Raw genomic sequence first — 15,732 nt, 5'->3', positions numbered from 1 at the left:
CAGGCTAATTAGGCACTTCCTGTTTCTCCTACTTTTCTTTCAGGTGAAAATGTGGTATTGACGGTCTACTTCCACTCCATAGAACTCCATACAAAAGCCAGACATGTTTTTTTTTTTTGCACTGGCCTATCTATAAGGTTAATAGTGCCAACTGATAATCAACAGTAAAAATGACACGTTTGACCTGGGAAAACCAGTGATATTTAAGAATGCATGAATATATGGTGTCAAAAACGCTACAAAAAAAAGTCATTATAGTAGAAGTCAATGGGGCAAGAAACCTCCCTGAACATAATGAAAGGGTAGTCAATTTGAACAGCACACATGTTTTTTTTCTTCTCCTCTTTCAGGCTAATAAGGCACTTCTCGTTTCCTTTCCTTTTCTTTCAGGTGAATATGTGGGAACGAATGTCTACATCCACTCCATAGAACGCCATTTAAAAGCCAAAAACGTTTTTTACACAGGTCTATCTAAAGGGTTAATCTTGCCAACTGATGATCAACAGTAAAAATTACACTTTTTACCTCTTCCACCAACAATCAAGAATGCATGATTATATGGTGTGAAGGGGCTTTGAAATAAATCAAAAAACATCATTATAATGGAAGTCAATGGGACAAAAACAGCCCTGAACATAATGAAAGGGTAGTCAGTTTGAACAATACACAAGGGTTTTTAAATCCGCTTTCAGGATAATAAGGCACTTCCCATTCCTGTTCCTTCTCTTTCTGGTGAATATGTGGTAATGATGCTCTACTTGCTCTCCATAGAACTCTATATAAAATGTTTTTGCACAGGTCTATCTAAAGGGTTAATGCTGCAAACTGATGATCAACAGTAAAAATGACGCATTTTACCTCTTCCCAACAGGGAAAACCCTCAACAATCAAGAATGCATGATTATATGGTGTCAAGGATTTTGCAATCAAAAAACATCATTATAATAGAAGTCAATGGGGCAAAAACAGCCCTGAACATCACAAAAGGATTTGTCAATTTGAGCAATTTGTCAATTTGAGCAATACTTTTTTGTCCACTTTCAAGCTAATAAGCTTCAAGTTACCCTTTCCTGTTTCTTCTCTTTCAGGTGAATATGTGGTAATGACGGTCTACTTCCACTTGAAACGGAAAATGGGCTACTTCATGATTCAGACGTACATCCCCTGCATCATGACTGTAATCCTTTCGCAAGTGTCGTTCTGGATAAATAAGGAATCCGTGCCCGCCAGAACTGTCTTTGGTATGTGTTACTCTCAAATCTTCTGCACCGTTTCCCTCTTCTGAGCCGCCAACACCATTTTCATGCAAATATGGAGAAAGGAGCTGTCGTATCTCCCTGCCTTCATTTCTCATACTTCATGCTTTTTTGTTTTTGTTCTGATATACCATAGCATAATGGCTTTTTAACCCCAGGAAAATGCTAAATGTGAAAGTGGGTTATCATCAGTCGGATTCTAGTGCTAACTGTTAACAGTTTCTTGCAGAATCTACAGTAACTGGCAACAATTCGACAGTAACTTGCTGTAAATTAATTACAGCAAACATACTATATTTACATTGCATAAAGCACCATTTATATTGCTGTATATGTATTTGCAGAATTGCATGTATAACTTTACTGTAAAATATTATCACGGTCACCACATCACACCTGCCACTGAACCGGACTACACTTCCCATAATCTTCAGCACCTCACACCTGAACACAATCCCCTGTCAATTCATAATGTTTTGATTTAGTGGCTAATTCATATGAGTTCCTACAATCTCATTCATACAATTTGGTATGATTTGCTTATCCCCAAAGACAGTTTAGAGGTGGGGTTGGGTGCCATGCCTCCTTTTTAAAAATAGTACATTTTCGTACAAGTTCAGTTGTACGACATCAATTCGCCACAAAACTTAAAATAGTTACGTTTCCTTGTGAGATCAGGTTGGATGTTTATGTTGCCCTCTAGTGTGTCTGGTGGGTACTCTATTTGGTGACTGAGACAAATATACAGTAATCTTCACAATCCAACTTTAAAATACGGTAACACACTGCATAACTGTTCTACAGTAAAATACAATTCATATTACAAATAGTGTGTAATTTACAAAGATTGTAAATATAAGATTGTATATAACACAGTAATGTGTATTGTAATATAATGGGGTGCTTAAAGAAACATTACACTTTTTTGGGGGGGAAATAGGCTCATTTTACAAGTCCCCTATGGAGTAAGAGTTGAGTTTTACCATTTTTTTTAATCCATTCTTCAATCCAAATTAGCTTTGAGTATTCTGAACGTATCGTGTAATCTCAATTTGTACTATTTTTTTATCCAGCGAATGATAACAAACAAATCCTAATGAGCATAAGAGATTTATTAAAAAATTATTAACATTTCTTAAAAGGTTTGCAAAGTCCCCCTATCCCCCCTCCCCCCCTAGAAGTTTTACAGGACTAAACATGCAATGATAGAAGAATATGGTACAAGGTTTCGTCAGTGTGAAGCAAGTTCAGAACATCAAGTTTCTGAGAGCCAGTTCATTAATGATTCAATTTAATTCAATACAAAAGTAAGTTATGTTCAGTTCCAAGGCTGAAGCAATCTCATTTTTGTTTCCAAATTGAATAAATTATTAGTCACTTTATGTCCATAGAAAGCATCTAAAATGCAAGAAAAGTGTCTACTTTAATGCTTCAAATAACTTCAAAATGTCTAAATATTAGTGAAATAATAATATATAGTTATTCATGGCACAGTTATGAAAAGAAAGAAGATGAAAAAACTAAATGACATATTCTGATCTGTGTTTTCTTAAATTTATACTGTATATAAAGAAATAATTAGTCCTAATATTAAATTCTGTTATATTTTAAATGTATAAAATGGGTTAAACCGAGTGATCTGTAGTACAGCGGCAAAAATAAAACAATTTAAAATGACTGTTTATTTATTTATTTACTGAACAATATATATTTAGTGTGTGTGTCTTCTCTAAATTATGGTAAAAGATCAAATTAACACTAGAACTACTGAGGCTTAAAAATAAAACCCATATAACAGCACTCTGACGTTTCCTAAATGAAATATATTTCATTCTAACATTGATATTTTATTAAACTTACAAAAGACAAAAGAATTCTGAGTGTTCCTGTCTTGAATGGACATAACAGTCGAATTGACTGCATCCATTTCTGTGTCCACTATTTATTCCTGTGTCTTTAATTATGTCTTATATTAACTGACAAAACGGCAATTTTAGATATTATAATGTTTGAATTATTATTATTATTATTATTATTATTATTATTATTATTATTATTATTATTATTATGTTTGGATCAATAACTTTCATCAAAGTTGTGTCACCATCATTGTCTTAGGACAACTTTGAGGAACCATTTTGATTCAAATATTGACTACTGTAGATTTCTGAAGCAGGACATATTCTATACTTGCTACTGTATATTTACTTTTCTTTCACTTTTGATGTAATTATTCTTCACTGTTTTGAATATCCTGAAGTTTAATATCTCTATTTGTACTATAGTTTTGCAACAAATAATAATAAATACATCATAATGATGAACAATATCATAAAGTCAATTTTAAGAAACCTTTTAAATATATAGACTACTGTAGATTTCCGGTAGTTCCAGTGTTAAGCAGGGCAAATTCTATACTTACTACTGTATGTTTACTTTTCCTTCACTTTTTATGAAATTAGTTTTCAGTATTCTGAAGTGTAATATCCCTATTAGTACTATATTTTTGCAGCAAATGATAATAAATACAACATAATGCTGAGTAAAATCATGAAGACAACTTTCAATAACTTTTTAAAATGTTGACTATTGTAGATTTTCATTAGTTCCAGTGTTAATCAGGACATGCTCTATACTTACTACTGCATATTTGGTTTTCTTTAATTTTTGAGGTAATTAGTTTCCACTGTTTTTTTTAATCTGAAGTGTAATATCTCTATTAGTACTACAACCCCAAATCAGAAAAGTTGGGACAGTATGGAAAACGCAAATAAAAAGAAAGAAAGAAGTGATTTCTAGTCAACGGTGCTTTTGGACACTGTTAACATAGGGCTTCCTTTTGACACGGTGCAGTTTTAACTAGCACTGTGGAACTAGACAAAGGTTTGCCAACATAGTTCTGAGCCCAGGTGGAGGATTAAGATGAATAAGTATTCTTGATGCAGTGCTGCCTAAGGGATTGGAGATCACAGTTGTTCAGCTTAGTCTTGCACACTTGTCTTTTACACACTGAAATTCCACCAGATTTCTTGAATCTTTTAATGATGTTATGCACTGTTGAAGGTGAAATATCCAAATGTCTTCATATCTTTCTTTGAGGAACATTGTTTTTAAGCATTTCAATAATTTTCTCATGTATTTCCTGTCAAACCTGTGATCCCAAACCCATCTTTGCTCATAAAGGACTAGACCTTTCTTGGATGCTGCTATTGTATCAAATCATAATTACAATCACCTGGTGACATCACCTGTGTCAAATCGCATCATTATTTAACCAATTTACCAGATTACTAACCCTAAACTGCTCCTTACACATTAAATGATGTTTGTTGTACTGTCGCCAATGAAATACAAGTCAAAGTAAATTCTAATCACTACTATTTTTATTATTTGCATTTTCCATACGATCCTAATTTTCTGATTTGGGGTTGTATATTTTTGCAACAAATAATAATAAATACAACAAAATCATAAATTAAACTATAAAGACAGCTTTGAGGAACTTTTTAATGTTAACTACTGTAGATTTCCAGTAGTTCCAGTGTTAATCAGGACATACTCTATACTTACTACTGTATATTTACTTTTCTTTAACTTTTTATACAAGTAGTTACCACTGTTTTGCATATTCTGAAGTGTAATATCTCTATTAGTACTACAACCCCAAATCAGAAAAGACAAGACAGTATGGAAAACGTAAATAAGGAATTTCTAGTCAATGGCGCTTTTGGACACTGTTAACATAGGGCTTCCTATTTGCACAGTACAGTTTTAACTAACATTTGTGGATGTTACTACGTATTGCGGTACTTTGAGTAACTTTTTAATATGCTGACTACTGTAGATTTCCGGTAGTTTCAGTGTTAAACAGGACACTTAGTAATATAAAGCTGGAAATTAGGCTGCATCCCATTTGTATTGTTTTGTTGCTTGAAAACCCCTTTTCGTCTCTGACCCGTTTACAACGTGAAATCTCCCATCTTGACAACCGCAAATTAATTAGTAACCCAGAATAAGTGTGAAGCCAGATAAGCATGTATCCGTCCATCTGAAGAGGATTTTTCTGTTTCGTGTTAAAGTGTTAGTTTGGAGCCCTGATCCAATTATAATGCCGCGATGCATCACAAACTACTGAATCATAACATGTGTCACCGTGTGTATCGTATCATGAGGTAATTGGCCAGACCCGGCATTATGAATACGAGAGAGTGTGTGTTTGTTTGTTTTTTTGTGGGCTTTAGGGATCAAGTAAATCCAAAATGTCAGCGAGTGCACACTTTTTAAAATGAGTAACACATACTTTTTTAAAGCAGCACAGTGTTGTATTGTCTAAAGATGATTGATTGTTTGTTTTATATAGCTGTGTAGCACTTACATAATACAGCTCTTTAACTCAAGGCAAAAGCTGAATTTTTAGTAAGAATGTCAATCTTACTTGACGTGTTGATTGATTTGTTTAGTACACAGGGAACAAAATGGTGTTTAGGAAATAGACTAAATTAAATTTAAAGGGCACCTATGATGAAAATCAACTTTTGTAAGTTGTTTGGACAGATAGAAGATCATAGTGATAGAAACACATCATGGCCCAATCCCAATTCTACCCCTTAGCCCGTCCCCCTACCCCTCGTTTTGAAGAGGTAGTGGTGTCCCAATTCTCTTTAGCTTGAAGGTGTAGGGCTTAGGGCAAGGGGTATACACCCCTTCAGACGAAGATTTTTCAGGACCACACTCGAAACCAAGGGGTAAGAAGAATTTCCCAGAATACACCAGCCACAGCTGCACCTGGACGCAAGGAGATCCACAAATTAGTATTTTTTTGTCATTATTATGAATTTTTCCAACAAACACGTTTTAAAATATTCATAACCGCGTTCGTGTTTTACCATCATGCTTTAAAAAAAAAAGCTAAAATAAAAACTGCTAAATTTCGCGATCTATAATCCCTAATAATAACTTCAGTATAGCAGTCCCACAACATTCTGACACTCGATGACACTGCAATACCCTGTCAGAAAAGTCTAGTGGCTGGGAATGAGCTTTTTACAGCGTCTGCTATAATGTTAATGTTGTTTTTGGTGTGTTTACATAGATGAATATGGCCACTGTGTAAATATACAGTACAGTTACAATCTTATTGCCACATTAGATCCTTATGATAACATAATATATGCCTTCAGTGATTTCCTGAAGATAAATACCAAAAAATAGCACAACTGCAATAACTACAGCATTCGCGATCGTCGATCTCATATGAAGCAAGAGATTGCGAGGACATATGATGACGTGTGCAGGTGCTGTCCCAATTCTTAGGGGTAAATTTTGAAGCCCTTCCCCTTAACCCTCGGTTGTAAGGGCCAAGGGGAAGGGGTAGGGGTACAAAAATAGAATTGGGAATGGGCCCATGTCTCCTTTTTACATTTCCTGATCTTAAAATAGGATCCAAATCCCTCCCGTTTTGAGGCCCAGCCACCGAACTGATTGACAGCCGCGTATTAACATGTCTCCATATTAACACATATAATCATATCAAGGAGACAGGACGTGCATAAAGCAACTGGGATTAAAAGATCTGTTGAGCTCTCTGTGATCATCAATAATCATAAATTGTGATCAAGATTAAGTTTAGCAAGTTTAAAACGTTTTTAAAACGGTGCATGTTTGTAATAAGGACTTGCTACATAATTCAACACCACAGTCGCATAGTATCATTACATTTATAAAAGAAGACGCTTCAATCCCGGTTCATGGACTGAAATCAGATTTATTTTGTGCATTAACATAATGGATGTCCATACAGCAGTGAATATTATCATGTATCCTGTCACATTTACCTTGCAAAAACAGTGCAAAGCTAAATGTGTATACCACCGCGAACTTTATAACAACATTGTGTGTGACTCATCATTGCAGAAAGGCTTTAATAACTCCACAACAAATATCAAATAACAGTTGGTAAAGTTCTTACCGTAGTAAGGGAGGTCTGCTTCATTCTTGTCTCTGACTGTGCTGTTTATCAACGTGAAGACTACGGCTCTGACACGCACGTGGGAATGGTAGGTGGGGAGAAGAGAACTAGCTCATTTGCATTAAAGGCACAGGCAACAAAAACAGCTACAATGTCTTAGCAGCTCAAATTTCCCAGATTTAAAAAGGTATTATAAGGAATCTGATGCTGTTTTAAGCTGAAACTTTACAGACACATTCTGGAAACACAAAACACTTATATTAAATGTTGAAAAAACTTGAAAAATAGGTGCTCTTTAATTAATAACAGATAAATTGCTTGTAAATGTTGGAAAAGACCCTAAATGTTAATTATATTGTCTATATTTTATATTAATAAATATACTACATTTTTGAATTATTATGTATATTAAATATATTTTTAAAATGCTCCAAATAAGTCACACGAGTCAATAATTCATAAGTCAATAACTTTTGTCATAATTATCACAAGTCATTTGAAAAATTTAAGTAGACACTTTACTTGCATTTAAAAGTGTGTATGTAGATATATATATATGTGTGTATATGTGTGTATATGTATATATATGTATGTATTTATATATATGTATGTATTTATATATATATATATATATATATATATATATATATATATATAATTATGGTGGCTTGAAAAGCCAGCATACTGTTATCTATCTTAAACTTATTATTATTCTTCTTCTTCTTCTTCTTCTTCTTCTTCTTCTTCTTCTTCTGAGACTAATTTCTAAGTGTATCTCCTCCTAGGCCTTTCAAGCTACATACTTCAAACTTTCGTCAAACCTTCAAACTGGTCTGACTCGGGTTGCTATATCTTTTCTAACTGATCCGACCTTGGGTTTTCCGAAAAACGACCCAGAAAAATCCCAAAAGTCCCATTGACTTAACATTGGGTCAAACTTTTTGAGCTCATAACTCTGCATCAGACTGTCCTACAGACTTCTAACTGGACTCATTTAACTCAGTCTAGCCAGCAGCCAATAACTGATGACTTTTTAACTTACTAGCCACTCCCTAGCAACCACTTACAGCACCCTAGCAACTGTCCCATAGACTTCCATTGTAAAAGACTCCCATTGACTTAACATTGGATCAACCTTTGTGAGCTCATAACTCTGCATCAGACTGTCCTACAGACTAGAGTCTGGCCTCATTCAACTCAGTCTAGCCAGCAGCCAATCACTGATTACCTTTAAACTTACTAGCCACTCCCTAGCAACCAATTTCAGCACCCTAGCAACTGTCCCAGAGACTGTGACTAGCTATTCTAACACACGCTAACAGTTTTAACATCCTACTGACATGCTAATCTTGCTAGAAAGGTGCTAGTAACACGATAGTGACATGCTAGTCATGCTAGTAACATGCTAATTCATGCTAGAATCATGCTAACAACATGCTAATTCATGCTAGAAACAAGCTGACTCATGCTAGAATCATGCTAGTAACATGCTAGTTACATGCTAATTAATGCTAGAATCATGCTAGTTACATGCTAATTCATGCTAGAAACATGCTAATTCATGCTAGAATCATGCTAACAACATGCTAATTCATGCTAGAATCATGCTAGTAACATGCTAATTCATGCTAGAATCATGCTAGTAACATGGTAATTCATGATAGAATCATGCTAGTAACATGCTAATTCATGCTAGAAACATGCTAGTAACATGCTAATTCATGCTAGAAACATGCTAATTCATGCTAGAATCATGCTAACAACATGCTAATTCATGCTAGAATCATGCTAGTAACATGCTAATTCATGCTAGAATCATGCTAGTAACATGGTAATTCATGATAGAATCATGCTAGTAACATGCTAATTCATGCTAGAATCATGCTAGTAACATGCTAATTCATGCTAGAAACATGCTAGTAACATGCTAATTCATGCTAGAATCATGCTAGTAACATGCTAATTCATGCTAGAATCATGCTAATAACATGCTAATTCATGCTAGAAACATGCTAATTCATGCTAGAATCATGCTAATAACATGCTAATTCATGCTAGAAACATGCTAGTAACATGCTAATTAATGCTAGAAACATGCTAGTAACATGCTAATTCATGCTAGAATCATGCTAATTCATGCTAGAATCATGCTAGTAACATGCTAATTCATGCTAGAATCATGCTAGTAACATGCTAATTCATGCTAGAATCATGCTAATAACATGCTAATTCATGCTAGAAACATGCTAGTAACATGTAATTCATGCTAGAATCAAGCTAGTTACATGCTAATCCATGCTAGAATCATGCTAGTAACATGCTAATTCATGCTAGAATCATGCTAGTAACATGCTAATTCATGCTAGAAATTATGCTAATAACATGCTAATTCATGCTAGAATCATGCTAGTAACATGTTAATTCATAATAGAATCATGCTAGTAACATGCTAATTCATGCTAGAAACATGCTAGTAACATGCTAATTCATGCTAGAATCCTGCTAGTAACATGCTAATTCATGCTAGAATCATGCTAATAACATGCTAATTCATGCTAGAAACATGCTAATTCATGCTAGAATCATGCTAGTAACATGCTAATTCATGCTAGAATCATGCTAGTAACCTGCTAATTCATGCTAGAAACATGCTAGTAACATGCTAATTCATGCTAGAATCATGCTAGTAACATGCTAATTCATGCTAGAATCATGCTAATAACATGCTAATTCATGTTAGAAACATGCTAATTTATGCTAGAATCATGCTAATAACATGCTAAATCATGCTAGAAACATGCTAGTAACATGCTAATTCATGCTAGAAACATGCTAGTAACATGCTAATTCATGCTAGAATTATGCTAATTCATGCTAGAATCATGCTAGTAACATGCTAATTTATGCTAGAATCATGCTAGTTACATGCTAATTTATGTTAGAATCATGCTAGTTACTTGCTAATTCATGCTAGTAACATGCTAATTCAGACTCGGCTTTTCAAGCCACCATAAAGTTTGTCCTCAAACTTTAATATCTAGTTTTATAATAAATAGCTAGTAATAAATAATTAGTGAATAAAAAAAAGATTTTATGATCAATGTTAAAAGGAGCCCAATGGCTTAATTGTGCGGATGGAATCTATTATATATTGTCATTAAAAATTAAAACAAATTTTCCATCAAGGACACATTCACTTGATCAAGTGTGACAGTAAAGAGATCTAAAATACTACAAACAATTTGATTTCAAATAAATGCTGTTGTTTTGAACTTTCTGTTCAGAGTCCTGGAAAGAAAAATGTGTCACAAATATTCACCAGAATAATAATCATCATCATCATCATCATCAATCACCAATAATAATTAATCAAAATAGAGATGTAAATCATAGTATTAGAATGTGACTCTGAAGCCTGGGGTAATGATGCTGAAAATTCAGCTTTGCATCCTAGGGAATAAATTACATTTGAAAATATATTTGCATAGAAAACTGACATTATTCTTCAATTAAACTTCACAAACATATACAGTTGATGAATTATTAACCCCCCTGAATTTTTAGCCCCTCTGTATATTTTTCCCCAATTTCTATTTAACAGAAATATTTTTTCAACCCATTTCTAAACATAATAGTTTCAAACTAATTTCTAATAACCTATTTTTTTTTTATCTTTGCCATGATGACAGAACATAATATTTTACTTAATATTTATTTAATTTTAATATTTATAATATTTTTATATTTTTCAAGATACTAGTATTCAGCATAAAGTGACATTTAAAGGCTTAACTAGGTTCATTAGGCAAGTTAGTGTAATTAGGCAAATCATTGTACTGTATAGGGGTAGTTTGTTCTGTAGAAAACCAAAAAAATATATATAGCTTAATATTGACCTTAAAAAAACTGCTTTCATCCTAGGTGAAATAAAACAAAAAAGAAGAAAAACTATTGTAGGAAATAATGTGAAAAATCCCTTGCTGTGTTTAACATAATTTGGGAAATAGGATTTTGAATTTAACTGTAAACACACACACACGCACACGCACACACACACACATATATATATATATATATATATATATATATATATATATATATATATATATATATATATATATATATATATATATATATACATACTCAGAGGCCACTTTATTAGGTACACCTTACTAGTAACGGGTTGGACCCCCTTTTGCCTTCAGAACTGTCTTAATCCTTCGTGGCATAGAATCAACAAGGTACTTGAAATATTCCTCAGAGATTTTGGTCCATATTGACATGATAGCATCACGCAGTTGCTGCAGATTTGTCGGCTGCATATTTATAATGTGAATCTCTCGTTCCACCACATCCCAAATGTGTTCTATTGGATTGGCTTCTGGTGACTGTGGAGGCCATTTGAGTACAGTAAACTCTTTGTCATGTTCAAGAAACCAGTCTGAGATGATTTGCCCTTTATGACCTGCTGGAATTAGCCATCAGAAGATGGGTACGCTGTGGTCATAAAGGGATGGACATGGTCAGCAACAATACTCAGGTAGGCTGTGCTGTTAGCACGATGCTCAGTTGGTACTAATGGGCCCAAAGTAGGCCAAGAAAATATCCCCCACACCATTACATCATCACCACCATCAGAGATGCTCTTCTGCATATCTTGGTTGTAACGAGTGGTTATTTGAGTTACTGTTGCCTGTCTATCAGCTCGAACCAGTCTGGCCATTCTCCTCTGACCTTATATATATATATATATATATATATATATATATATATATATATATATATATATATATAATCAATAAATCCTAGTGTTCCCAAACTTTGTGCTGGTAGTCCAGTTAAAAGATTTAACACTTTCTTTTCTTCTTACAATGCAAACAAGAACACCTTTTTGCTAGCGGACAGCCAAAAGCACAGAAGGAAAAAAAAGTCTTCCCATTCCACCCACCGCTCCTCTCTCTTTCAATCTCTCTTTCCTTTATCCCTCTAAAACCGTCCTGCTCATTTCCACCGACAGACACGACTTTACACCCGATCAGCCCTGACCGCCCTTATGTGCCGTGACCTTATCTGTCTGCGGCAAACACCACGACAAAAGCACATCTCCATACAGTACGCAAACACACACACCTCCTGTTCCCTCGCACACTTCACCTGAGGCACTACAGAGAAGCTGAGAATAGAACGCTCTCATTCTCCACTGGAAAAAAAAAGTGTAACAATGACCCACCTTCAGATGGCTACTAACAGAGCGCTGCGCTTGGACCCGGGCCAGGCGAGCGGATTTTCATGTCCTAGATGGAAGTGTGCTTAGTGAAGGGGTTTCTGGGTAATGACAGTGTGGGTTTTTGATGGTCGGCGCGTGTGCAGAAATGGACGCAGCAGGAGATCACAATCATTTGTTCTGGGACGGTTTCCATATTTCACTTTCTCATGGCTCTGGTGTGTTTCAGAAAGAGACTGGATTCCTGAAGGCTCTGATTGCTACCTTTCTCAGCAAGTAGTAGTTGGAAATTAGTTTTGGTGGTGGTTTAAAAAAAGATTAGCTTTCTTTATCTACTTGGTCCATTTATGCTGGAAAAAATGGGTCATTTTTGGTATGATGTTCACATACTGTAGCGACATTTACCAGTAGGGCTGGAATGGTCAATTTATTTGAAACTTCTAGTTTTATACAGTATATCTTCAATTAAATAAATCAGTATTGAATCTAAAAGAAACACTTTTGTTGAAAATAAGCAAGTCTCCTAGAGTTTTACTGTTATTTGAATCCATTCAGAAGAACTCTGGGATTGGAAGCACTTTTAGCTTAGCTTAGCATAAATCATTGAATTGGATTAGACCATTAGCATCTCGCTCAAAAATCAAATAGTTTTGATGAACTTTACTATTTATAGCTCTTACTCTTCTGTACATCTTACGTCGTGTACTAACATTGACAGAAAATGAGAAGTTGCTGTCATCTAGGCTAATATGGCTAGAAACTAAACTGTATTCTTGTGTAATATTTCCAAAAATTTGCTGTCGTACCATGGCTGAAATGGGAGCAATGATTGGAGCAATATCTGAAAATATTCCCCAGCACCAAGCTCTATAGCACCACCAGTTAGAATCTAATATCATTGCTAAGCTAAGCTAAAAGTTCAGACTCTGCCAGACCTGAAGATTGGCTGAATAATAAAACTCAACTGTTTAATTTTAGACTGGATTCCTGAAGGCTCTGCTTCTGATTTGTCAGCAAGAAATAGTTGGAAATTAGTTTTGGTGGTGGTTAAAAAAAGATTAGCTTTTTTTTATCTACTTGGTCCATTTAAGCTGCAAAAAAATGGGTCATTTTTGGTATGATGTTAGGAGATGGACACTCACATACTGTAGCGGCATGTACCAGTAGGGCTGGAATAATCCATTTAATTGAAACTTCTAGTTTTATACAGTATATCTTCAATTAAATAAATCAGCATTGAATCTAAAAGAAACACTGTTGTTGAAAATAAGCAAGTCCCCTAGAGTTTTACTGTTATTTGAATCCATTCAGAAGAACTCTGGGCTTGGAAGCACTTTTAGCTTAGCATAAATCATTGAATTGGATTAGACCATTAGCATCGCACTCAAAAATCTAAACAGTTTTGATAAATTTTACTATTTATAGCTCTGCCTCTTCTGTACATCTTACGTTGTGTACTAAGATTGACAGAAAATGAGAAGTTGCTGTCTTCTAGGTTAATAAGGCTAGAAACTAAACTCTCATTCTTGTGTAATATTTACAAAAAATTGCTGTCGTACCATGGCTGAAATAGGAGCAATGATTGGAGCAATACCTGAAAATATTCCCTAGCACCAAGCCCTATAGCACCACCGGCTAGAATCTAATATCATTGGTAAGCTAAGCTAAGCTAAAAGTTCAGACTCCGCCAGACCTGAAGATTGGCTGAATAATAAAACTCAACTGTTTAAATTTAGACTGGATTCCTGAAGGCTCTGCTTCTGATTTGTCAGCAAGAAATAGTTGGAAATTAGTTTTGGTGGTGGTTAAAACAAGATGAGCTTTTTTTATCTACTTGGTCCATTTAAGCTGTAAAAAATGGGTCATTTTTGGTATGATGTTAAGAGCAGGACACTCACATACTGTAGCGGCATGTACCAGTAGGGCTGGAATGGTTCATTTATTTGAAACTTCTAGTTTTATACAGTATATCTTCAATTAAATAAATCAGCATTGAATCTAAAAGAAACACTTTTGTTGAAAATAAGCAAGTCCCCTAGAGTTTTACTGTTATTTGAATCCATTCAGAAGAACTCTGGGCTTGGAAGCACTTTTAGCTTAGCTTAGCATAACTCATTGAATTGGATTAGACCATTAGCATCTCACTCAAATATGACCAGTTTTGTTAATTTTTACTGTTTAAAGCTTGACTCTTCTGTACATCTTGCGTCGTGTACTAAGATTGACAGAAAATAAGAAGTTGCTCTCTTCTAGGTTAATATGGCTAGAAACTAAACTTTCATTCTTGTGTAATATTTAGAAAAATTAGCTGTCGTACTATGTCTAAAATGGGAGCAATGATTGGAGCAATACCTGAAAATATTCCCCAGCACCAAGCCCTATAGCACCACCGGCTAGAATCTAATATCATTGGTAAGCTAAGCTAAAAGTTCAGACTCTGCCAGACCTGAAGATTGGCTGAATAATAAAACTCAACTGTTTAATTTTAGACTGGATTCCTGAAGGCTGATTTGTCAGCAAGAAATAGTTGGAAATTAGTTTTGGTGGTGGTTTAAAAAAAAAAAGATTAGCTTTTTTTATCTACTTGGTCCATTTAAGCTGTAAAAAATGGGTCATTTTTGTATGATGCTCACATACTGTAGCGACATTTACCAGTAGGGCTGGAATGGTCAATTTATTTGAAACTTCTAGTTTTATTCAGTAAATCTTCAATCAAATAAATCAGCATTGAATCTAAAAGAAACACTTTTGTTGAAAATAAGCAAGTCTCCTAGAGTTTTACTATTGTTTGAATCCATTCAGAAGAACTCTTTTAGCTTAGCTTAGCATAAAAGTTGTCCATATGTAGATAGCTATGTAAAAAAATTTATTCAATTACAAATCGTAAACCGCATCACATTGCTTCGTGGTGTTTATTTGTTGTTGTACCAAGAACTGGACAAAAATAATCATTTATTTGTCTATAATATGTCCCTGTAAATATTATTAATGTAAAAAGGAACAAAAGTTGTTGGTGTCATACTGTTCATTTGACCTATAATCTGCAGTCAAATGTATGTTTAAGAACGTTTTTGCATATTCATAAAAATGCACTCTCAAGCATATATTTCCAATTTCCAAAGAACCAACAGATAGATGATTGATATTATATGTACATAGTAGTTAAGGCCACTTAAAGGGGACCTATTATGCAAAAATCCCATTTATAAGAGATTTAAACACAGTTGTGTGGCAACAGTCTGTGAATAAATCCTGCTTCTAATTGTAAACATTTATTAATTGTA

General features: G+C 34.4%; 1 protein-coding gene across 1 annotated transcript in view; it reads left to right on the top strand.

The window, feature by feature from the left end:
- gabra4 (gamma-aminobutyric acid type A receptor subunit alpha4) overlaps window positions 1–15,732 on the top strand; it is a 93,462-nt gene that overhangs the window by 44,865 nt on the left and 32,865 nt on the right. The window contains exon 7 of the mRNA XM_056472442.1: window positions 1,089–1,241. Coding sequence (XP_056328417.1) covers window positions 1,089–1,241 — 153 coding nt within the window. The remainder of the gene's footprint in view (window positions 1–1,088; window positions 1,242–15,732) is intronic.

The sequence above is a fragment of the Danio aesculapii genome, chromosome 14 (genome assembly GCF_903798145.1).
Source record: "Danio aesculapii chromosome 14, fDanAes4.1, whole genome shotgun sequence".
NCBI lineage: Eukaryota > Metazoa > Chordata > Actinopteri > Cypriniformes > Danionidae > Danio > Danio aesculapii.
The sequence above is the reverse complement of the archived record's forward strand: the minus strand, read 5'-3'. Positions and strand labels throughout refer to the sequence as shown.